Source organism: Camelus bactrianus, chromosome 3 (genome assembly GCF_048773025.1).
Source record: "Camelus bactrianus isolate YW-2024 breed Bactrian camel chromosome 3, ASM4877302v1, whole genome shotgun sequence".
Taxonomy (NCBI): domain Eukaryota; kingdom Metazoa; phylum Chordata; class Mammalia; order Artiodactyla; family Camelidae; genus Camelus; species Camelus bactrianus.
In genome coordinates, this window is record NC_133541.1 from 40,162,736 (window position 1) to 40,189,411 (window position 26,676).

The 26,676-nt window shown below is 37.1% G+C and overlaps 1 protein-coding gene across 2 annotated transcripts in view; it reads left to right on the plus strand.

Moving 5' to 3' along the window:
• Positions 1-26,676, plus strand: part of RAB3C (RAB3C, member RAS oncogene family) — a 255,698-nt gene that overhangs the window by 199,455 nt on the left and 29,567 nt on the right. For both annotated transcript variants that reach the window (XM_045525090.2, XM_045525089.2), the window contains exon 4: positions 2,771-2,895. In XM_045525090.2, coding sequence (XP_045381046.1) covers positions 2,771-2,895 — 125 coding nt within the window. The remainder of the gene's footprint in view (positions 1-2,770; positions 2,896-26,676) is intronic.

Consider the following 26,676-nt stretch of genomic DNA (forward strand, 5'->3'; position numbering starts at 1 on the left):
AAAAAATTCAAAGTAACAAGAAGCTGATGTGAGAAATGTGTGTCTTGCAGGACAATTGGTAAAGCATTGTACCATAGTTTCATTGGCTGCTTCTTTTTGTTCTTGGCCATTCATAAAATAATTTTCATCATACAATCCATACCATCTTAGATTCTATGATATGTGGTAATTCATGAATCAGTCGGCCTGGTTCTGACCCCCTGTAGCTGGTGATTGGACTTTGCCTGAAGCTGCACTGCTGATAGTGGACAGCATCAGAAAGTCCAGAGTAGTCAAAACCAAATCTTATTTGATTAACCAACTCTGAAGGCAAACTGACCTTTTGCTTACCTCAGCACCAATGCCCTAGAACACAGTTCTTACCTGATTAAAAAGAGAAATGGTCTCCAATGGCTCTAAGATAATGGTTCTTTATAATTCCCTGGTAATTAGAAAATACTCATTTTACATTATTTCCTTGGCAATTTAGGACATTGAGGAGATTACAGGAAAATATTTCTTATATAGGAGCAAATAGAAAGGGAGATGGTTCTGATATAATCATGGCCCCCCAAGTTTTATATGTATAAAATATAAATACAGTATAAACAAGGAATGTTGTGTATGCGTGGATGTATGATCTATCACTGTGGCCTCCTAGGACCCCAAGAGATATTATGTTAGCAGAACTGAGAGGCTCAGACATGTTTAATGGCAGAAGAAAGCATTCCATTAGCTTAGCTGAAGAGTACAAATCAGCTAGCTGAGTTGCTTTTTCCTTATCTTCCCAAAGGTGCACCCTGGGTTAAGTTTATACAGTCAGGGCTGCAGCAGGATGAGTTTGCCTAGGTCAGAGGAGGGCTAAATATTTTCAGGCAAGCCTTTGTCCTTGGTAAATCCAGTAAGCCATGTCATTTACATACTAGCCCCACACCCTTCCTTACACAAGTATGACACTCTGTGACTCCCGTCTCCCTAAACCCACCCAGCATATTTGATTTCTAGCTGTTTGTTAGAACTTTCTCCAATAACATGGTGGCTGTCAACCCAGGGCTTTTTCAGGCATAGACCAGGCCGTGGCTTACAAGACTGTAGAAGCAAAGGGACATTTTTTTTTAAATTACTTAAGGAAGTCTGATTAGATTTCATTTCCTTTAATTAATTCATCATTTTCATATACCCCACACATAAGATGAGTGAAAAGTATAGATTTTGAATGTCTGCCTTTATTTCCCCCACTTCATGAATAGAGGCTGAATTGCACTGTTTCGAGAGAAATCAATTGTTAACTTAAGTATCAGAATTAGGTCACATCCCTAAATTTTTCTGATAAAAACATGCTGCACTTTGAGGTGTTCACATGGAACCAAAGGTATATTTCACCAGATATTTTAATCTCTTTTGAAAACTTGTTCTATGTTCAGGGACGTGCTCTGAAATAAGACCCTGTCTGCCTCTTAGCTCTCTCCTTTCTTCTTGTAAGGGAGAAATGGTGATCACATCTCATTGAAAGCTCTCCTGCTGCAGTTTAAAGCTATTTGCTTTTATTCTCCCTTCAGGTTGAAAATAGCTCATCACTATTTTCTATTTTAAAACCCTGAAGGGTTTGACAGTTGCTAGTAAGAACGTGCCAAGCTTCTCTTTTTGACACTTTACAAATCCCTTCCTTTCAACTTGCATTAACTGGTTAGCTTTCATCTCTCTCTCGACCACCCACTGGGCAGTGTGTCTTTCCCACCTATCTTGGATTGTTCTCCAATAAGAATGTGACCAAGAAAAAGGGAGGGTTAAAGAACATGGCTTCCTTTCAGCTTCCTCTCCGAAATGACAGCAGACGCACTAGAACTCCACTTCTCAAACTTTCAGTGAGTAGTACGAACACGTGTGGAGGAGCTCAGGCTTGAGAGCTGTGCTGCCTGGGTCTGATTCCCAGATCCACCACTTCATTGAGTGATCTTGGGCAGATTGTCTAGCCTCTCTGTGCCGCATGTTCCTCAGCTGTAAAACGGGGCTGGTAGTAATTTCCGCCTTGAGTTACCCTAAGGGTTAAGTTAATGTCATATGTATAAAGGGTTTAGAACCTGCAAATATAACTATTATAATTATCATCTAGTTTCAAAATCAGAAGTTGGTTATGTGCATCATGATCAATACCAGAAGCTTATTCTGAATCCTAGATCCCTGTTTATAGTAACTTAACAGCCCATTGTGCTGCAATTTTGACATTAATCAAGCTGATGCTTTTCCCTTTAAAATGTAAAGTGTGAGTATATCAGTTCTTATAATCTGTTTTTAAAAATTATTATTACCCCCAGATTTCCTAACCCAATTGTCTTAGATCTTTGAGTTGTGACTATAGCTTGGTACAATGACGTTTTTGTGTGATGGGTAGTAACAGTGATCAACCATCTCAGGTTTCTTGGAACTGAGGGGTTTCTTGGGACATAGGACTTTTACTGCTAAAACTGAGAACATTGGGATGGTTGAACACTCCAGCTCTAAAGGGACTGCATGAGGTGGAGTAGAAGGGGAGAGAAATAAGCAGTAGTATTCTTAATCTCATCAAATACAAAGGAATTCTTAATACAACACTGCTATTCCCCTGATTTTTGACTCATATGATCCCTGATGAGCATCTAAAAGATAGAATTGTACTGAACTCATTAATTCTAAATGTCAGAAATTTGGGCTTCATTTTTGCTGTTGTCATCATCTCTGAGATGTATTTCTTCTACATTGTACGCTATTGCGCTTTCCTCTAATCATTTTTTGCCTGTTCTTTTTCTTTTAGGTCAACTCAAATCAAAACATACTCATGGGATAATGCCCAGGTTATCCTGGTTGGGAACAAATGTGACATGGAAGATGAGCGGGTCATCTCAACCGAGAGAGGCAAGCATTTAGGAGAACAACTCGGTAAGAAATGGATTAACAAATTAATAAGAAAGAGCTTGATAATTATTTGCAACACTGTACAGGGTCCCAGGTAATTGCTAGCATGGGTTTAATGAAAAGACTGTCAACCCGACAGTGGAAACCAACATATCCTTGGTAAGTAGTAAGTGGATTTCCCACTTTCTGTGGCATCCTTAGAATCCAAGCACAATTACAGAAGCAAGATGGACAGCCAGCATTTTGATCTAGTACAAGGTGTTCAAATTCTCATTTCATAAGAAAGGCAGCATATGTCTTGCTGCTATTCCTTTGGGTTTTTTTTTTTTCTCTATACATGACATTTTGCACTGAGTGAGCACTTTATTATATTGTGTGACTGTTGTTTTCAAGTTTCCATTAGAGGAGAGTGGGTAATTGGCACAGAATAGGTCATGTTATAGATTCTGCTTCTATAATGTGTGTTACTGTTACAAACCTCTTTGAAACTCAATCTCCTCATCTCTTATGAATAAGTATCTTAACCCGCGCCTACTTTACGAAGTCCTTGTAGAGCATCAACTGAGGTAAGAGATAGATATTCATGAGCTTTAGAAATGGCAAAGCAATTTCAAGCACAAAACATTGTATCTAGAGAGAAAAATGATGGAGTTTGTAAAGTACAAAGGAGGGGATCATGACTGATTTATTAATTCAGGGTGTTTTTACTAAGCACCTGCTTTATATCCTGCCCTGTACCAGACATCACAGGGGATGAAAGAAAAAAAAAAAAAAAGAGCCCAGTCCCTGGGCTCAAGTTGCTTTCAGTCAAGTGGGGAGACCAGAGATATACACAAAGAAAGCAGAAATAACAAGATAACAACAAAAACAGGATAATGAGGAGGTAATAAGCTTGGAGGCAGATGCCAAGAGGAAAGCAATAAGGATGAGGGCAGGAGAGAGGTGTTGGAAGGAGGGGTAGGCGTGAAATGGGACAGGAGGCAGATGAAGAGCAATGCAGAGGGGACACCTGGGGAGAAAATGAATGGAAATGAGCAGAACAGCTAGGAAGAGGTGAGTGATGAGAAGAACTAGAGGTCATATGGGTTAAATGGCAGGGTAAGTCTTGAATGGTCCCGAAAGGACAGTAGACAATGAAAACCATGAAGAGAAGAAATGTTATAAATAAAGGGCACAGTGGAGCCAGGGACATGGGAACATTGAGAGGACAGTGAGTGGAAAAGTTGGAACCTAGTGTAATATGGAAGTTGAGTGGATTTGGGGACCAATTCCAGCCCTGGAGCAAAGGAGCTGGAACTTTTTCTTTCTTCCTTTTCTTTCTTTCTTCCTTTTCCCCATTCTTTCTTTCTTTCTTTTTCTTCTCTTTCTCACTCCTCCTTTTCCTTTTCCTTCCTTCCTCCCTCCCTCCCTTCGTTCCTTCCTTCTTTCCTTCCTTCCTTCCTTCCCTCCCTGTAGACAGGAGAGAACATTGAGAGATTCTTAGCAAGGGCAAGTCTGACTTTCTAAACTTTTTGGCCAGGACCTACAATGAGAAATACATTCAGTCTACCAACTCAATGCATACATACCTAGAGAGAAAGAGAATGAAACAAAAATTTCACAAAAGACATTTACCCGTGTTAGATGGGATTTGTTCTGATCCTATTCTCTTTTCTATCCTATTCTCTTTCTTCTTTCTCTTCTTTTAATAATGATTTCACTCACTAAATAAGTCCTAGGATCCAATAATGTGCCTCAACCTACTAAAATTTGAAAAACACCACTCTGCAGGGGGCACTGTGGGACTAACCTGCTGGAGGTGAGCAGCACAGATTAGAGAAGCAGAGATCCTCTCAATGGGTCACTCTATCACTTGGTCATCTCATAAATGAACCCTGCACAGTCCAGTTGGAGAGCATGACCATTTCCTCATGAAATTAGTGAGTTCATTAGACTAAAGGCTATCACTCAATGGCAAGAACACTCCCACCAAATGTCCTTGCAGCCGCCCGTGAGAAAGTCATGCAGCTGACATCTGGCCTCTCTGTATCAGCTCTTGAGCTTTTATCATCTCGTTCACAGGGCCTCCCTTCATTCCATCAGTTTAACAGCCTTTTCTATTAAAAAAAAAAAAAAGTCTGAAAAACATGGCAATCTTTCTTAGCCCTCTTAATGCCTTAGGAAGTTAGGAATGAAGAATAAAATATTCCCCACGAGAAAAGAGAAAGGAAGTCTGGGAGAGGGTTGGCAGGGTGGCTTCCTGCACCCATCTTTTCCCTCCCTGTATTTTCTTGACTAGTCAGGCATATGCCATGTGGGGGGAGAAACTGCTACACAGATGCGAGTGGCTTCTATATATAAACCAGAAAATTGTTTGGTTCAAAGAAAAATACATTTAGAGCCAAGAATTGTTGAATGACATTGGTACAAAGGAGTGAGGTAACTGGCTACTTTTTTTTTTTTTTTTTACCACTGTAATAATTACTCTGGTGTTGAGAAGGTCAGGTTGTGGAAGAGGACATTAGAATGGTGGAAATGCATCAAGAGGGTGACTTTCCTGAGAATTCCACTGACTGACACACACACAAACCCTTTTTATGTGGTACATAGATGTAGGAAATTTCCTGAAATTGTGAGGCAGAAATGTTTCTGTTCCCAGGCAGGTTCTTCCAATGATTGCTAATTGATTTTTTTGCTCTCTGTTCAATAAACTCTAACAGTAGTCATAGCAACCAACCCTTGTGCATTCTTAGGGAGTCATTTACCTCCTTTAATATGGTTTGATCTTCTCATGACTACACACACTTATATAAATGATCATGAAAGATCATTTGTATGGGGAAAAAAAACCCTCACAGTATAAATTTAAATGTTTTAAAGGTCTTAGCTTAATTTTTAAAAATTACTGGTAAAATTCCATCCTCTAGAACACCATGACATACACACGGAGATTGAGCACTGCTTTTTAAATGTCATTACCACATTTTGGCAGATGGCTCCAAATAACTGCTTTATTGATCTGGTTACAATTAATTCTCCATTGTGGATGGTTACATCCATAGAACATTTGCTCATCCTAATGAGGGTGCTTGATGGAACTGAGCTGTAACTGAGGTCTTTAAAACACTTGCAATGGCAGCTGCCCTTGACAATCCAATTTAGTTCACCCAACATTTACAATACGTCAGGTGCTTGGGAGTACATGATAACCCTGTCTTTCAGGAACGACCATTGCAGTGCCTGAAATAGACAATAGACAATGAACACTTTCTGGCCTTCCCTTTCCTGGTTGGTTTGTTTCATTTGGCCTTTGGCATACCCTCTTTGAACCTTCCATCTTGTCTTCCATACCGTGGTTTCTTTCTCTCCAGCCATATCTTGGCTGTTTTCTTGGGAGCCTCCTCCTCTTTCTCCCTATTGCACTTTGCCTTTCCATCCTTGGCCCACCACTCCTCTCTCTTTCACCCTCACTCAGATATTCCCAACCACTTCTGAGGCATGAACTCTGCCTATAGACTAAGGACAGCCAAGTCCTGTCTAGCCCTGACCCTTTCACTTTCATTTCTGTCTCCTCTACTCACTTGCCAGCTGCGCATAGTCAGTACTTCCGACTTAGGGGGGCCCTCTAAATCATCCGCAGCTGAATCCTCCAGGGTCCTTTTTCAGGTGCATGTTTGTCAACCCTAACTTGGACATGCTATATCAAAGCTTCTGAAGTTGAAGCCTGGAAATCTACGTGTTTAGCAAACACCCTTTTGACTTTTCTACACCAGATTTTTAGAACACTGGCTTAGTTGGCTATGAGTGTTTGGATAAAGTAGGGAATTGCCCCCAGAGCTGAACACCATCCTGTAACTGATACTATCCTTCCCAGTTGTGTTTTTGACGTTTACTATAGGTGCACATACCTATAACAATACGTAGGAATGTTTTGAATTTTTATTTTTATCCAAATGCCAAATGTATAACATGGCAATCATCTATATATATGTATAATCTCACAATTTAAGTTTTAAATATAAAAATATTAAAGTAGAAAAAATAGAAATGATTAGAGATAGAAGTTTTCCTAAAATAGAAGTAATGTAACTGGGAATAAGAGCAAAGAAATTTATGGAGGAGAAGGGATTTGTATTGCCTTGAAACTATAGATGAAAGAATACTTGAACTATTTTTACCAGCTCTGAATGGGCAGAAAGTGCAGAAATTCTGAGGTTTCCCAAAAATGTAGTCAGAAAAAGAAAAATTACAGATAAATTAAATTTGCCTCTGGAGAGAAGTGATTATTTTTAATCAATAATTTGTAAGGATCCAATTTTGTTTTTAATTTGCATTCATGTTTCTTCCTAAAACAAATATCAGATCCTCTTCCTCTTACTCTCCATTCAAATAATTACATATCATGTGCATGTTTACTAAATCCAGACCTGTCCTCTCCATCCTTCCCCCTTGTCCAGTTCAGGGACCCCATGAGGATTTCCGACAACTGTGAAATATTCTTATACTTTGCTGTCTTTCCAAGCTGTAAAATTACCTCCCCTTCTTTTCACATGTAATGACTTTTTGTTTTGATTATTCATCTGACAAATGTTTATTAAACACCTATAATGATACCAAGGAGTCATGAAATATGTATCTTCCTTCTCACGGAGCTTAATTTGTGGTCTAGTTAATATCCATCACCATACATAATTACAAACTTTTCCTTGTGTTGAGAACTTAAGATTCTCTTAGAAACTTTCAAATGTGTAATACAGTATTAAGTGTAGTATTGTGCTGTACATTACGTTTCCATGATTTATTTATTTTATGACTGGACATTAGTACCTTTTGCCCCCTTTCATCCATTTTGCCCACTCTCCCGACCCCCCACCTCTGATAACCACCAATTTATTCTCTGTGTCTACAAGCTGAGGTGTTTTTTGTTGTTGTTTTTTGTAGTTGTTGTTGTTGTTGTTGTTTTGGGATTTGTTTAGTTGCTTTGAGATTCTGCATATAAATAAGATCATGTGGTATTTGTCTTTCTCTCTCTGACTTATTCCCTCAAGATTCACTCGTGTTGTCATAAGAGGCATGATTTCCTTCTTTTTTATGGCTGAATAATATTCCTCTCTGTGTGTGTGTCCATTCATCCAGCGATAGACACTTAGGTTATTTACATACTTTGGCTTTTGTAAATAACGATGCACTAAACATAAGGGTGTCTGTATCTTTCTGAGTTAGTGTTTTTGTTTTTATGGGATAAATGCCCAGAAGTGGAATTGCTGGATCATATGGTAGTTCTATTTTTAATTACTTGAGGAACATCCATACTGTTTTCCATATGGCTATACTAACTTACATTCCCACGAACAGTGCACAAGGGTTCTCTTTTATTCACACCCTCACAAACACTTGGTAATCTTTTTGATAATAGCCATTGTAACAGGTGTGAGGTGATACCTCATTGTGGTTGTAATTTGCATTTTGCTGATGATTAGTAATGTTAAACATCTTTTCATGTACCTGTTGGCCATCTCTATCTATCTCTTTGGAAAAAAGTCTATTCAGATCCTCTGCCCAATTTTTAATCAGATTTTTTGTTTATTGATTTTGAGTTGTATTAGCTCTTTATATATTTTGGATATTGACCCCTTATCCTGATACATGATTTACAAGATTTTTCTCCCATTCTGTAGGTGGTCTTTTCATTTTGTTGATAGTGTCTTTGCTGTGCAAAAGCTTTTAAGGTTGATGTCCCACTTGTTGACTTTTGCTTTTGTTGTTTGCCCTCTGGGTGTCATATCCAAAAAATTATTGTTGAGACCAGTGTTGAGGAGCTTCTTCCCTATGTTTTCTTCTAGGAGTTTTATTTATAGTATTAGGTATTGTGTTTATTTCTTTGAATCATTTTGAGTTGTCTTTTGTTGAGTGGTGTAAGATAGGGATCCAATTTCATTGTTCTGCATGTGTTCATCCAGTTTTCCCAACTCCGTTTGCTGAAGAGAGTATGTTTCTTTATTGAGTGCTCTTGGCTCCCTCGCTGAATATTAGTTGATCTCAGCAGGGGTTTAATTCTGTGCTCTCTAATCCTGTTCCATTGGTCTGTGTGTCTATACTGGATTTTTAAATTATTATTATTATTACTGTAGTTTTTGTAGTATAGTTTGAATTGTGATACCTCCAGCTTTGGTTTTCTTCCTCAGGATTCCTTTGGATATCCAGAGTCTTTGGTGGTTCCATACAAGTTTTAGAATTGTTTTTTCTATTTCTGTGAAGAATGCCCTTGCAATTTTGAATGGGGATTGCATTAAATCTATAGATGGCTTTGTTCATTACAGAGATTTTAATAATATTAATTCTTTTAATCCATGACCACAGGCTGTATTTCCATTTGTTTGTGTCTTCAGTTTCTTTCAGCGAAGTCTTGCAGTTGTCTTATTTAGATCTTTTACTTCTCGGGTTCAATTTATTCCTAAGTATTTTACTGTTTTTGATGCTATTGTGAATGGGATCTTTTTCAGATAGTTCAACCTTAGTGTAAAGAAATGTGGCTGATTTCTGTATGTTGATTTTGTATCCTATAACTTTATTGAAATTTTTGATTAGTTCCAAAAGTTTTAGGTTGAGATTTTGGGATTTTCTATATAGTGAATCATAATTATCTACAAATAGCAAGTTTTACTTCTTCATTCCTGATTTGGATGCCTTTTATTTATCTTGCATCCCTCTAGCTAGGACTTCCAGTACTGTATTCAATGGGAGTGGTAAAAGCAGGCATTCTTGTCTTATTCCTGATCTCAGAGGAAAAGCTGTCAATGCTCCTCCATTGAGTATAATGTTAGCTGTGGATATGTCGTATATAATGAGGTATATCCCTTCTATACCCAGTCTGCCAAGAGTTTTTATCATGGAAGGATATTGTATTTTATCTAATGCTCTTCTGCATCTGTTGAGATGATCATGTGATTTTTATATTTTATTAATATGATGTATTGCACTTACTGATTTGCGTATATTGAACCAGTCTTACATTGCAGAGATAAAAGTCCATTTGGTCATGGTGTAGAATCCTTTATATGTTCTCTTGAATTTGGTTTGCTGATATATTGTTGAGAGTATTTTCATACATATTCATCATAGATCTGTAGTTTTCCTGTGGTGTCCTTAATCTGGTTTGATATCAGGGTGGTACTAGGCATCATAGAATGAGTTTGGAAGTTTTTCCTTTTCTTCAGTTTTATGGAAAGTTTGAAAGGAATTGGTGTTAATTCTTTGAATGTTCGGTAGAATTCACCAGTGAAGCCATCTGATCCTGGGGATTTATGTGTTGGGAGGTTTTTGATTGCTGATTCAGTCTCTACTCATTATTGGTCTGTTCAGATTTTCTTTTTCTTGCTAATTCAGTCTTGTTAGGTGTGTGTTTCTATAAATGTATCCATTTCTTCTAGGTTATTTAATTTATTGGCATGTAATTATTCATAACAGTCTCTTAAGATCTTTTGAATTTTTGTAGTATCAGTTGTAATGTTTCCTTTACTTCTAATTTTACTTCTTTGGATATTCTGTCATTTTTTCTTAGTCTAGCTAAATGTTTTTCAATTTTATCTTTTCAAAGAAGCAGCTCTTAGTTTCAATGATCCTTTGTGTTTTTCTAGCCTCCTTGTCATTTATTTCTGCTCTGATCTTTTATTATTTCCTTCTTTCTGCTCAATTTGGGCTTAATGTATCTTCTTTTTCTAGTTCCTTGAGGTGTAAATTTAGTTTGTTTATTTAAAATCTTTCTAATTTCTTAATATATTTGTTCCACTATAATTGTTCCTCTCAGAACTGTTTTGGCTGCATCCCATAAGTTTTGATATGCTGTATTTCCATTTTGGTTTGTTTCCAGATAATTTTTTATTTCTGTCTTGATTTCTTCATTGACCCTTTGGTTTTCAGAATAGTGTTGTTTAGTTTCCACATATTTGTAGATTTTCCAACTTTCCTCTCTTTGTTGATTTCTAGTTCATGCCACTGTGATAAGGTAGTTGGTGTAATTTCAATCTTCTTAAATTTGCCAAGATTTTTTTTGTGTGTCTTATCATATGATCTATCTTGGAAAATGTTTCATATGTACTTGAGAAAAGTGTATATTCTGCTGTTGGATAGAATGTTCTGTACATGTCTGTTAAGTCCATTTTTTTTTTCTAGTGTATGGTTCAATTCCAACATTATCGTGTTAATTTTCTGTCTGGATGACCTATCCATTACTGACAGTGGGGTATTGAAATCCCTTAATATTATTGTACTGTTGTCTATTTCTCTCTTTTAGATAATTTATTTGCTTAATATATTTTGGTGCTATGATGTTGGATACATATACATTTATCACTGTTACATCTTTTTGATTCTTTCATCATTATATAGTGATCTTCTTTGTTTTTTCTGTTGTTTTGGGCCTGAAATTTATTTTGTGTGATGTAAGAATGGCTACAACATACTTTTGGTTTTCACTTACATGGAGTAGCTTTTTTCATTCCTTTACTTTGAGCCTTTGTGTGTCTTTAGAGCTGAAATGAGTTGCCTGTAAGCAGCATATATTTGGGTCATTTTTTTTTTTTTGATCCACCCAATCCTTTGGATTGGTAAACTCAATCCATTTACTTTTAGAGTGATTTTAAATATGTATATATATGTATACACACATATAATTTTTATTAAAGTATAGTCAGTTTACAATGTTGTGTCAATTTCTGGTGTACAGCATAATGCTTTAGTGATACATAACATACATATATTCATTTTCACATTATTTTTCACCGTAAGCTACTACAAGATAACTGATTATAGCTCCCTGTGCTATATAGTATGAACTTGTTTATCTATTTTATATATATCAGTCAGTATCTGCAAATCTTGGACTCCAAATTTATCCCTTCCCACCCTCTTCCCCCACTGGTAACTGTAGGTTTGTTTTCTATGTCTGTGAGTCTGTTTCTGTTTTGTAAATAAGTTCATCTTTTTTTTTTTTTAAGATTCCTCATATAAGTGATATCATATCATAGTTTTCTTTCTCTTTTTGGCTTACTTCACTTAGAATGACAATCTCCAGGTCCATCCATGTTGCTACAAATGGCATTATTTTATTATTTTTTAATGGCTGAGTAGTATTCCATTGTATTTGTACACTGCAACTTCTTTACCCAGTTATCTGTCAGTGGACATTTAGGTTGTTTCTATGTCTTGGCTGTTGTGAATAGTGCTGCTATGAACACTGGGGTGCATGTATCTTTTTGAATTAAGGTACCCTCTGGATATATGCCCAGGAGTGGGATTACTGGATATGGTCAGTCTATTTTTAGTCTTTTGAGGAATCTCCATACTGTTTTCCATAACGGCTGCACCAAAGTACATTCCTACCAACAGTATAGAAGAGTTTCCTTTTCTCCACACGCTCTCTAGCATTTTTTGTTTGTGGACTTTTGAATGATGGCCATTGTGACTGGTGTGAGTTGATACCTCATTGTAGTTTTGATTTGCATTTCTCTAATAATTAACAATATTGAGCATTTTGTCATGTGCCTATTGGCTGTTTGTATGTCTTCACTGGAGAATTGCCTGTTTAAGTCTCCTGTCCATTAGAGTGATTATTGAGATATAAGGACTTACTTGCCATTTTTTTGTCTGCCTTTGGTTGTTTTGTATCTCCATTATTTCTGTTTCCCTCTATTAATGTCTACCTTTTTAAAGTGGTGATTTTCCATAGTGATTTGATCAGTCTCCCTTTTAAGTTTCATGACTGTAGCCAAGCTTTTTGCTTTGTGGTTGCCATGTGGCTTACATAAAACTTCTCATGGAAAAAACAGTCCTTTTTATGCTGATAGCACCTCATCTTCATTCATCTGTACAGGTTCCACTTTTTATGCCTCTTTTATATTTTAGATGTCAAAATTTACCTTTTTATGCTGTGGATTCATTGAGAAATTATAGTAACTATAGTTATTTAATGCACTTTTCCTTTGCCTTTATACTATAATTAAGTGGTTAACACACCATAATAATATAGAGTTACAGTTTTCTAATTCTTACTGTTTATTTTTTTACTGTCAACAGGATACTATGTACTTTAATATGCTGTTATGTTACTAATTAGCATCTTTTCTTTTTAGCTTGAAGCACTCCTTTTAGCATTTCTTGTAAGGAATGTCTAGTGGTGGTAAACTCCCTGAGCTTTTGTTTTTTTAGGAAAGCTTTATTTCTCCTTCACATTTGAAAGATAACTTTGCGGGATAAAGTATTCTTGGCTGATAATTTTTATTTTACAACACTGAATGTGTCATCCCACTCTGTCCTGTCGAGTTTCTCCTGAGAAATCTTCTGAGAGCCTAATGGGAGTTCCTTTATAGGTTACGTTCTTTCTTTCCTTGGCTGCCTGTAAGATTCTTTTTTTAATCACTGAGTTTTGACAGTTTCATTATAATGTGTCTTGGAGAAGGTTGTTTTTGATTGAGATAATATAGGGTGTTCTATTAGTTTCTTGGAGTTGTATGTCCAATTCCTTCCCTAGGTTTGGGAAGTTCTCAGTTATTTTTTCTCTAAACAACTCTCTCCTTTCTCCTTTTGGTATGCCAATTATTTTTATATTTATTTTTCTGATCACATCTGATAGCACTCCTATGGTTTTTTCACTTTTTAAAAATCTTTTTTTCTCTCTTCTGAGTTATTCCTAAAGTCCTGTCTTCCAAGTAACATATTCTTTCTTCCATCTCATTTGCTCTATTGCCTAAGCTCTCTAATGCATTCTTTATCTCATTCATTGAATTCTTCAACTCCAGAATTTTTGTTTGGCTTTTAATTTCAATTATTTGGTTAAAGAACTCCTGTTCATTAGTTTTATTTCTGAATTCATTAAACTGTCTTTCTTAGTTTTTCTATAGCTTATTGAATCTCTTCATAGATACTGTTTTGAATTGTTTATCAGTTATATTACAATATTTCATAACTTTCAGTGCGGTTTGTGAAGAATTATTTTCTTTTTGTGATACCACATTACCATGATTTTTCATAGTGCTTAATGAAATGCGTCTCTGCCATCACATTTGAAGTAACAAATACCTTCCTTCATTAAGGAAGACCTTGTTTACTTTGACTCTTATAGTTCAACAGGCTGGCAATTAGAAACCTTTCTTTTGTTTTCCAGAAGTGTCACTATAGCTCAGATTTTTGGTTTCTTTATACCAGAGCTGATTCTTATGGTTTCACTTGAGATTACATAAAAAGAACTGGTGGTAAAGTAGGGGGAAGCGTGGGGTTAGCACCTGGGGCTTTGTGGCTGCCCCTGGCCCAGTAGGGGGATCCTCAAGTGCGAGGACCCCCAGAGGTCCATGGGCAGACCTCTTGCCTGATATCCCAAAACAGACAACAAGAAGTGTGTTTCTTCAATGCCCTTTGTTATTCATATCTGCTTCTTTCCTTTCCTCTCGTTTCCCCTAAGCCCCAGAGGTCCCTCCTCAGAAATCTAGGTGCTGCTGGAGAGAAATAAGCCATAGAGCCAGGAACTCAGTCCTGCACCCCTAACTCTTTTCCCTCCTCTGCAAGGGATGTGGCTGTTGTTGCATGTTGCACTGTCGCCCGGGAAGGGAGACTAACTCCTCAAATTCCTTCTTCTCTGCCTCTAAACTCATCTCTGTCCCCCTCTGATAGCATACCTAGTTCTCCTGTCAGGCTTAGTAAGGATCAATTCTTTGTTTCCCGTGAATGCCACCCTGTTTATCACTCTCCAGTTTTGCTTTTTCCCCCAGATAGTGACAAATGGGAGCGGGGCAGGCTCACTGACTCCCCTGCAGCCTCAGCTCCCTCAGAGATCCTGTCCACCTACTTTCCTAGTACACAGGTGGACAAAAATGTCCTGGGTGTCCTGGTGTCACGTGCAGAGGCAGCTTTGTTTGGTTATGAGTGTCCAACTAGTTGTAAATAAAAAGAGAGGAAAAAAAGAATTACTAATACTGCCATGATGCTGACATTACTTCATTCAAAACTTTTTTTGTTTGTACAATCCTTACAGTTAAAGAAATAATCAAAAATATTTGGACATCCCTGATTAGATGATGGACTATAGGGGGAGAACAGGAAGCACACATGTGCATATACTTGTGTATGTCACGCGAATCAAAATCTCTAAAGCTAAGGTACAAACATTGGTGTTTTTAGCTCCTCAGATGATTCTAATGTACAGACAGGGTTGAGAATCTCTGATTTAAATTCTCCCATGTGTCACCTGATTGTGTCGAAATTGAGGACCACAGGCCTAAGTTAAGCAGTGGCGGTGGGGACAAAAATGAGGAGAGAGCTTTCTTTAATGTTTAGGCAGTAGAATTAACAACACTTGGTAAATGTCTGGACCCTGGGGGCTGAGGGGATGAAGGGGTCAAAGATGACCCCACGTGTCTGGCTTGAATAACTACTTGAAGTCATTAAAGAGGGAAAATTTGGGAGTAAAATCAGCATGTTGACATGGAGAAGGGAAGGAACTTGAAGAGGCAGAGGGTGGAGAGAGTAGAATGGAGCTACTTGGTGGAAAGCCATAGGGTGAACGGGACAAGGTGTAGTGAGAGCAAGTGGAAAGAATCAGCATTAAACCTTGGCACTGGAAACCAGAAATCCAGTTTCAAGGATGATAGGTTTTTTTTTAAATGCACATAGCCACCCTTTCTTTTCTATGACTTTATATTGAGTTTTTAAGAGTTGTCTCCACCAAATGTGTTTTTGTATAACACAAGAAACTGGTAGGAAAAAGTAAAGCAAATCATGAGAACTGGCCATTGTGGCTATGTCTGCATTATTAACCTTCTATTTAGCAACCGACCGTATCTGATGTAATGGCTGGTGGAGTGCACATTTTTATAGCTAATCTCAAGTCATGTGCCTCTGCCTGTCATTATAGTGTCAGTGTAGCTTGCCAAGGGCACTTAGTTGGGGTACAAAAGTCAGAGAAGCATGAGCAGTTCTGGGGGTGAACACCCTCCCACCTTGGCTATTTTAAAGCTTTCTTCTCAAGCTCAGACCTGCAGTATTGCCTCCAGCCACCTCACTTTAATAAAAGATGATTTTTTCCTTCAATTTTTTAATCTTTTTCCCTGTCCCTACAAAAACAATTCTGTAATAAAGCCGGGTAGAGAAGCCACAAACTCTAATAAGAAAAGCATTACCCTGAAGATATTTTTAAAACTCAAGCCTATTGACTCTGTTCTTCAGCAGCTTTTAAAGATTTTTCCAATCATAATTGTAGTGTTTATGAAAGGGCAGGAATTTCCAACTTCTGGATTCATCACAGAGCCCCAGCAATGCTATTTAAACGCTCCTGTCTGCACAGAAACACTGCCACTCAACCATTATTTCCACTGGCTCGCTTTCTCCTTGGCTAAGGATTCCCAGGAGATATAAAGCAGCCCAACAGGGTCTATTTCAGTGTGTTTGAACTAGTTTAGGTGTGGCCATACTTGTGGGTAGGAAGGGAAGTGACCCCTACTTCCTCCTGATCCTCGTCTCCTTGTGCTCCCCAATTCCTATGAACTTTTTTAAAAAATACATTTTATACTTATTGCGCATTTCCAAGCAGGAAATAAAAACAGATTTGAGCTAATTTATTTCACATTTTTGTTCTATGACAAGCATTCAGTTAAAAAATTCTTTCCTGCATATTAAATATTGATTTGATTCTTTCATACTATTGATCCAAAGCACATGGAAAAAGTAGAAATACTCATACCTGAGATGGTGATTGTAGGTTAGGGATTGTTCTCTGACTTTTCTTTTCTCTATATACTCAATTTTAATTTTATTTATTCTTTATTCTTACTTTTATTGACATGTAGTCAGTTTACAATGTTAGTTTCAGGTGTACAGCAAAGCGATTCAGTTATACATATACATACATACATACATATATATATTTTTTTCTGTTTCTTTTCCATGATGGCTCATTACCAGAAATTGAATATAGTTCCTTGTCCTATACAGTAGGTCCTTGTTTATCTATTTTACCTACAGTAGTGTGTATCTGTTAATCCCAAACTCCTAATCTATCCCTCCCCACCTTCCCCCTGGTAACCACAGTTTGTTTTCTGTGTTCATGAGTCTGTTTCTGGTTTGTAAATAAAATTTGTATCTTTTTAAAGATTAGATTCCACATATAAGCAGCATCATATATTTGTCTTTCTCTGTCTGACTTACTTCACTTAATATGATCATCTCTAGGTTCATCCATGTTGTTGCAAATGGCATTATTTCATTCTTTTTATGGCTGAGTAATATTCCACTGTGTGTGTGTGTGTGTGTGTGTGTGTGTGTGTGTCTCACATCTTCTTTATCCATTCATCTTTCAGTGGAAATTTAGGTTGTTTCCATGTCTTGGCTATTGTAAATAGTGCCACTGTGAACATTGGAGTGCATGTGTCTTTTCAAATTATAGTTTTCTTTGGATGTATGCCTAGGAGTGGGATTGCTGGATCATATGGTAACTCTATTTTTAGCTTTTTAAGGAACCTAATACTGTCCTCCATAGTGGCTGCAGCAATTTACATTTCCACCAACAGTGTAGGAGGGTTCCTTCTTCTCCACACTCTCTCCAGCATTTACTATTTGTAGACTGTTTAATGACGACCATTCTTAGTGGTATGAGGTGAAACTTCATTGTAGTTTTGATTTGCATTTCTCTAATAATTAGTTAAATTGAGCATCTTTTCATGTGCCTGTTGGCCATCTGAATGTCTTCTTTAGAGAAATGTCTATTTAGGTCTTTGCCCATTTTTGACTGGGTTGTTTGTTTTTTTGTTTTTTGATATCAAGCTGCATGAGCTGTTTGTGTATTTTGGAAATTAGTCCCTTCTCTTTCACTTTATTTGCAAGTATTTTCTCCCATTCTGTAAGCTGTGTTTTCATTTTGTTTATGGTTTCCTTAGCTTTGCAAAAGTTTTTAAGGTTAATTAGGTCCCATTTATTTATTTTTGCTTTTATTTCCATTACTTTAGGAGCTGGTTCAAAAAAAAATACTGCGATTTTTGTCAGAGAGTGTTCTGCCTATGCTTTTCTCTAGGAGTTTTAGCATATCTGGTCTTACATTTAGGTCTTTAATCCATTTTGAGTTTATGTTTGTATATGGTGTTAGAGAATGTTCTAATTTCAGTCTTTTACATGTAGCCATCCAGTTACCCAGCACCATTTATTGAAGAGACTGTCTTTTCTCCATTGTATATTCTTGCCTCCTTTGTTGTAGATTAATTGACCATAAGTGTATGGGTTTATTTCTGGACTTTCTATCCTGTTCCATTGATCCATGTGTAAAACCCAAATCCTATTAACTCTTGATCTCTATTATCTAATCACCTTATGAATATCCACTGTCTTTACTGGCAGCTGAAATTCACTCCCCAGCAAGTGTCTGTTCCTTATGAATAAAGTGACCACGCATCCCGATTGGCTCAGGACAGTTCCAATTTATGCTCATTTCTCAGTATGAGTATTAGTAGCACCCCCTTTCCATCTCAAAAATGACTCAGTTTAAATGGTAAAGCTTATGGTCATCCAGCACATGCAACCCCACCCATGCAGCACCTTTGAGTGGTAAACTGACCTCCCTCACTTATCTCGGGGTTCTGCATGCTGCTCCTCTTCTAAACCTCCACTTACTTAAATGTCCTCACATTCTCCAGTGAATGAAGACCCTAGAAGATGCTTCTTTTACTCATTGCTTTCTTTGGTCAACCCCACTAACCTAGGTGGTCTTTCCCATATTTCTCCTCACTGATCCAAATCTCTACCAGCAGTTGACGTCTGGTGATACTCCCCACTCCCATGAGTCCAGCTGCTCCGAGGGCTGCCGACATGCTAAATATGTTCTTGCTAAAGAGCCTCCGAACTACCATTGCCCTTCCACCATTTGTGACTCAAAGCTTATCCTCTAAGCAGCCTCAGATTTACGTGTCACCTGCCCCATCTTACAAAATAATCCATCCCTCACTGTTCTTACCTGGATTTGTCCCAGAACCCTACCTCTGCTCTTCTCTTACAATGATCTTCCAAGCTGTGACCTCTTCCCATGTTGTGAAATGCTTAAAAGTGAACCAAACTCCATATAGCAGAGGTCTATATAAACTGGTGGCTTTGTTTTTTATTTGGTTTGTAAAACAACAAAAGATGCTACTATCAATGTTACTTAATGAAATTTAAATCGGATGTAAGGAATACAAACTGCAGCATCAAGATAGAGTTTAATATGCTGAATGTTGAGAATTGGAAGAGCTCAAATCATTGAAGACTGTTTGATCACACTGACTTGTGAAATAAATTCTTGGTGGGTGCAGCTGGTGGAGGTCCAGTTCTGTTCATCAGCTTTGCACATTTACCAATGTTATTTCCTTTCCTTCAACTTAAAATCATCAGAACTGGGGAAAGTGAGGGAACAAATCACTAACCAAACTGGCAAGAGACTAATTTACAATTTAAAATGCCTTTTATTATTGAGAAATATAAATGCAACATGATAATATTTCTGTGAGATAATCAGTGTATCCTTTTTGTCAATAGACAAAATAACCTTAGAAAAGGAAATCAATTTCATAAGGTTTCTCAGTGGCCCCAGAGTGAAGAAAAGGGAACCCAACAATATTCACTCAGTTATTCCTTATTCTGTTGAGAGCTTACTGTGTGCCAGGCCTGTGATGTTAAGGGAATACCTGTGTGCAAGGACAGTTCTCTCTTTTCCAATGAAAACGGGCAGACAGGCAAACCAGAAAACCCACACAACTTGGTACAGGCACCCTCTCCTTTCCCCTTCATCATGCTGGAGAGTAATTACTCTCAATCCTTGACTCTTCTTTATCTTGACTCCATGCAGACCAACTCCATTCTCTCTTGAGAGTCTCACCTTGGAAATTTTAAAATCCATTAGGCCATGGCTAGGAGAGAGATCCTGCCCTGTATGTTTGTTAGAAATTTGGAGGATACCCTAGTCCCTCAATGGATTTTGGGAAGTATCATGCATGTTCTCACCACAGTCAGCTGTTAATCCTGTCTTGCAGTGAGTTACGTCTGCAGATGGCTAATCTCATGTATTTTGTAGCACTAATTTAGCGACTTCATTCTCAGTAGGTTTCTTTTTCTTGTCTCAATCCCAAATTCCAAGGATACACTCTATTTGGTGCCTATAGGCAACTCTTCCTTATCCATGTACATGATATCTAAACTATGAGATTTCATTCATGAATGTCATCAGAATAGACATTTTCCCCATCAAGTCTAAATACTACACCTTTGTTCTTTTTGCCTTTATTTTTTTATTGAGGTATAACTGACATATAACATTATATTCATTTCAGGTATACAACATAATGATTCAATATCTGTATATATTGTTAAATGATAACCACCATAAGTCTAGTTAACATCTGCCCCATTTATAGGTACTTTTTTTCTTTGTGTTAAGGACTTTTAAGATCTCAGCAACTTTCAAATATGCAACACAATGTTATTAACTATACTCACCATGCTGTACATTGTATCCCCATGACTCAGTACCTTTTGACCTCCTTCACCCATTTCATTCACCCCTCCCAACCCCCGCCTGTGGAAACCAACAATCTGTTCTCTGTATATATGAGCTTGTTTTTTATTTTGTTCTGTTTTCCTGGTCTTTTAGATCCACATATAAGTGAGATCATACAGTACTTGTCTTTCTCTCTCTGACTTATTTCACTTAGCGTAATGCCTTCAAAGTCCTTCCAAGTAGTTGTAAATGGCAAGATTTCATAATTTGATATGATTGAATAGTATTCTATTGTATATATGCACCACATTGTGTTTATCCATTCATCCACTGATGGGCACTTTGGCTGTTTCCATATCTTGACTCTTGGAGCTAATGCTGCTATAAACATAGACGTTTATATATCTCTTCAAATTAGTGTTTTCATTTTCTTCACATAAATACTAAGAAGAGTAGAGTTGCTGGATCATGTGACAGTTCTATTTTTAATTTTTTGAAGAACCTCCATACTGTTTTCCATAGTAGCTGCAAAATTTTCATTCCCACCAACAATGCACAAGGGTTCCCTTTTCTCCACATTTTTGCCAACACTTGTTATTTCATGCCTTTTTGATAATAGCCATTCTAATAATAATAGCCAGGTGTAAGGTGATGTCTCACTGTGGTTTTGATTTGCACTTCCTTAATGATTAGTGATACTGAGCATCTTTTCATGTGCCTGTTGGACATCTGTATTTTTTCTTTGGAAAAATGTTTGTTCAGATCTTCTGCCCATTTTAAAATCAGATCTCTTTTTCTCTTGAGTTTTATGAGTTCTTTATATACTTTGTATATTAACCCCTTATTAGTATATGATATGTAAATATTTTCTCTCATTCAGGAGGTTGCCTTTTCATTCTGTTGATGGTTTCTTTTCTTCTGCAGAATCTTTTTAGTTTGAGGTAGTCTTGCTTGTTTAATTTTGCTTTTATTTATTGCCTTTACTTTTAGAATCAGATCCAAAAATCATCACTGAGACCAATGTCAAATAGCTTACTGGCTATTTCTATCTAGAATGGTTTCAGGTGTTACATTCAAGTATTCAATCGATTGTGAGTTAATTTTTATGTATAATATAAGATAGGAGTCCAGTTTTATTCTTTTGCATTTGACTGTCTAGTTTTCCCAATACCATTTATTGAAAAGACTACCCTTTCCCCATTGTATATTCCTGGCTCCTTTGTTGTAAATTAACTGACCACATATGCATGGGTTTTTTGCTGAGCTATCTGTTCTGTTTCATTGAGCTATGTGTCTTGTTTTTAAGCCAATACCATACTGTTTTGATTACTATAGCTTTGTAATCTAGTTTGAAAACAGGGAGCATGATGCCTCCAGCTTTGTTCTTGTTCCAGATTGCTTTGGCTATTCAGTCTTTTGTGATTCAATACAAAATTTAGGATTGTTCTGTTTCTGTGAAAAATGCCATTAGAATTTCGATAGGGATTACATTGAATCTGTAGACGGCTTTGGATAGTATGGACATTTTAACAATATTAATCCTTTCAATCCATGAGCATGGAATATCTTTCCATTTCATTTGCGTTTTCAATTTCTTTCATCAATGTCTTACAGAGTTTTTAGTGTATACATCTTTCACCTCCTTGGTTAAATTTACTCCTAGGTGTTTTATTCTTTTTGATGCAGTAGTAAAGGATAATGTTTTCTTAGTTTCTCTGCATGCTTGCTTGTATACAAATGCATGGTTAGTGTATAGAAATGCAAATGATTTTTGTATATTGGTTTTGTCATCAACTTTGCTGACTTTATTAGTTCTAAAAGTTTTTTGGTGAATTTGTTGTGGTTTTTATATATAATATGTAATTTGTAAATAACAGCTTTACTTCCTTTCTGATTTGGATGCCTTTTTTCCCTTTTCTTGACTGATTTCTATGGCTAAGGCTTCCAATACTATGAATAAAAGTAGTGAGAGTGGGCATCCTTGTCTTGTTTCTGCTCTTATTAGATAAATAGCTGAAAGCTTCTTCTAATGAAAGTAATAAAAATAGAAGTTTTAGCCTCTAAGTCTATATACTCCACACTTGATCTGTCTTGTCTCTTTTGCCTTTAATTAACTGAGATTCCCCTGTATTGGCTTTAATTGACAAAGAAATTGCCATCTGGGATAGAGGTGTAAAGACTTTAGAATTCATAGCCATCTTAAGAAAGAAGTTTATTCAGAGCACATAAAGAACTCATACAACTCAACAGCAAAATGTACATAACCCAATTAAAAAATGGGTAAAGGACCTTTAGAGATATTTCTTCAAGGAAGGTATAAATGAAAGGCCAACAGGCACATGAAAAGATGCTTACTGTCAGTGGTCATTAGGGAAATGCAAATTAAAACCACAGTGAGATTTCCCTTCATGCCTGTAAGAATGGCCATCCTCAAAAAGACAAGAGATAACAAATGCTAGAGTGGATGTGGTGAAAAGGGAACCCTTGTACACTGTTAGTAGGAATGTAAATTGATATAGCCACTATGGAAAACACTATGGAGAAGTCTCAAAAAATTAAAAGTATAACTACCATATGATCCAGCAATTCCACTTCTGGGAATATATCCTAAGTTAACAAAAACACTAACTTGAAAAGAGCTTTACACTCCAGTGTTCATAGCAGCGTTATTTACAATAGACAAGATGTGGAAACAACCTAAGTGTTGATCAGTGGATGAATGGATAGATACATACATACTCTCACACAATGAGTATTTTCAGCCATGAAAAACAAGGAAATCCTACCATTTGCAGCAACATGGATGGACCTTGAAGACAATATGCTAAGTGAAATAAGTTAGAACAGGACAAATACTGTATGATCTCACTTATATATGGAATCTTAAAAAAAAAAATCATAGAAAAAGATATCAGATTTGTGGTTACCAGAGATGGGGAAGGGAGGAAGGGGAAGTGGATGGAAGTGGTCAAAAGGCACAAACTTCCATTTATAAGATAAGTATCACAAGGAGAAGCTTATTCCCATTATTCTTCTCTTTTTTTATCTTATCAATATGAGAAGACAGATGTTAGCTGAACCTAATGTGGTAATCATTTCACAGTATATGTAAATCAAACCATCGTTCCATATGCCTTAAGCTTATACAGAGATGTATGTCAATTATTTCTCAATAAAACTGGAGAGGGAAAAAACTTTAGGATTCAGCATCATTTCATCCTCTGCCTTGATGGCTCAATGAACAACCCAGCTGCTGCTGGAGAGGTGGTTCCTTTTCTAGATTGGCGATTTATCAAGAGAAGGGATGGCTTAATTACACCCTTCAGCATCTATCACTATATGTAGGAGAATCCTTTGCGTGAAGTTTCATATGCTTCCTGTGTCTCCTCTAGGCAGAACGACTGGACTGTGTTATCATAGAAAGGAACTAGATTCAGGCTTTGAGAAGAACTTCCTGACTTTAAGAATGGGTAAATATTAAAATATGTTACTCAGGGTGGATAAGAATCCTCAAGAACATTTTTCTGAAACTGACAGCTATCATTCCATGTTTGAGTGGGGCACTGCCAGAATATAAGAAGCTGGACACTAAGGGATATGTAGATGTTAAGAGTGCAGGAATTTGAGTCAGACTTCGGTTCTTGTCCTGGTGTGCCAAACATGGGACTCAGTCCCCTTTCTCAACTGTAAAAATGGGCAGTGTGAAAATGCCACATGGAGCTTGTCCCAGGATTGGGAAATAAATGTGAAATGCCTGGCACAGTATCTGTACATAGTATGTGCTCATTAAATGTTAGCTATACTTTAGATTCCATGTCCTTGGCTATCACAATGAAGTCTCTTTATTTAGGCCCTGCTAATTGAAAGTCTCTTACACTCTTTGCTCTAAATAGAGCATCCATCACAGCAAAAATAAGCTGCTAATTGATAATGCATACAAATGCACTTGTAAACAGGAATCCTACACAAATAAAAATTATTGATATTTTTGTTAGCACTTCATAAATCAGCTGTCTGGAAATTGTCTCCTTTGTCATTGAAAGCCTATTAAAATGTTAAGCAGGTACAAAGGGAATATTTAGCCAATTTAAGAGAACTCTTTTTAAACACTAGCAGCTACTGGCATATCCACAGTTACTCTGCCAATCATAAATGACCCTTATTTCTTTGCTAAAACCAATCTGACAGGACCTCCACTTCAACACCTAAATTAACAACCACTGAAGTATTTAAGTGTAAACAACTCTGCATTTCTTCAGTAATTTCAGACATGTGTCTTTCCTTACAGTTGAATAGAGCTGGTATAATTTGTTTGACATCATACATTTTTCCAAAGGGCAAAAACAAAATGATATTACATAGAATTCTGTGCTCAATAAACCCCACCTAGAAATACTCTGGCTGACAAAACTGCTCACAGTTCTATTCACTTTATAACTATAAACCAAAGAATAACTGATTCTCTTTCAGTTCTTCCATTCCCTCTTTGCCCCTTCTCCCAGCGATCAATCTTTTAATTAGCAGAAATCTACTAGACACCTGCTGGTGCCAGGCACTGTCTGAAATATTGTGTGAGATGCAGAGACGCCCTTATGGGATGTACAAGCTACTGGGGAACAAAAATACACCTCGTATGTGGAGGTGAGAGGAGGCTGAGAATAGTGAGCAACTACTTAATGGGTACAGAGATTTTTTTTTGGTGAGGGGTGATGAAGATGTTCTGGAATTAGATAGTGGTGGTCATTGCACAACACTGTGAATGTACTAAAACCTACTGAATTGTACACTTTAAAATAGCTAAAGTGGTGAATTTATGTTATACCAATTTTAAAGCTAATATGAAATGCAACTAGTAAGTTCCAAATGCAAGGTTGAGAAAGAATTGGTAGGGAGCAGGTGATGTTCAGTGAGTGCTGGAGTCATCGAGCAAGAACTTTGAGCTCAGTGGGGACTCAGCAAGGTCTTGAAAGTTCCCAGATCAAACACCTACAGGGGGATGGAGGTGATGCAAACAATTGAACAAGTAACGCTGCCAAGTGTAAGATTAAGACAGTTTGTTTCACGGAAGTAAAGCGTGCTCTCCTTTCTCTTGAGACAAGAGGCTCTTCTCTGTGCAGCTTCCATTTCCTCACTGTGAATAGAGATTTGGTTGTCAGGAAGTTCCAGTGCAAAAGGAACCAACAATCGAGACATGGATTTCATGCCAAAGTGTCAGGAGTGACAGAGATTGTGTCAGCCAAAGAGAGCATGCCCGTCTGAAGTAGACCAGCCATAGATCCCAGCATATGCCACCACAGACCCTCTGAGCATTCCAAAGTTTAAAGATAAGCCAGAAATCTGAATTTTTTCTAGTTTGGTTGAGATATAATTGACGACAGCATTGTATAAGTTTAAGGTGTACGACATAATGCTTTGACATACACGTATCGTGAAATGATTACCACACATGGTTAACATTGATCACCTCATAGATACAAAAAAAAAACAGAAAAATTTTTTCCTTGTGATGAGACCTCATAAGATTTACTCTCAACAACTTTTATATACATCATGAAACAGTGCTAACTATAGTAGTCATGTTGTAATTTACATCCCTACTACTTACTTATTTTATAATCTTTACAGATGGAAGTTGGTGCCTTTTGACCACCTTCATCCAATCCCCCACCACCCCTGGTTACCATAAATCTGAGTATCTTTTCCTGTGAGTTTAGGTCAGGGGGGGTGTTTTGTTTTTTTAGATTCTACATGTAAGTGTGATCATACGATATTTGTCTTGCTCTGTCTGACTTACTCCAAGTAGTGTAGCGGCCTCAATGTCCACCTGTGTTGTCGCAAATAGCCGACATTCCTTGGCTTTTATTTCTGAATAATACTCCACTGTGTATATATATTCCACCACTTCTTTATCTGTTCAGTAATGCTGCTATGAACACGGAGGTTCAGATATTTCTTTGACAGTGTTTGTTTCCTTTATGATATTCCCAGAAGTGGAACTGCTGGATCATATGGTAGTTCTATTTCTAATTTTTTGAGGAATCTCCACAGTGGCCGTACCAATTTATAGTCCCACCAACAGTGCATAAGGGTTCTCTTTTCTTCATGTCCTTGTTATCTCTTGTCTTTCTGATGATGGCCATTCTAACAGGCAGAAAGTGATACCTCATTATGGTTTTGATTTGCATTTCTTTAATGACTATGTTGAGCATCTTTTCATATGCCTGTTAGTCATCTGTATATATTCTTAAGACAAATGTCTACTTGTATCCTCCACTCACTCTTGAATTAGATTATTTGGGGGGTTTTCTGCTATTGTATGAGTC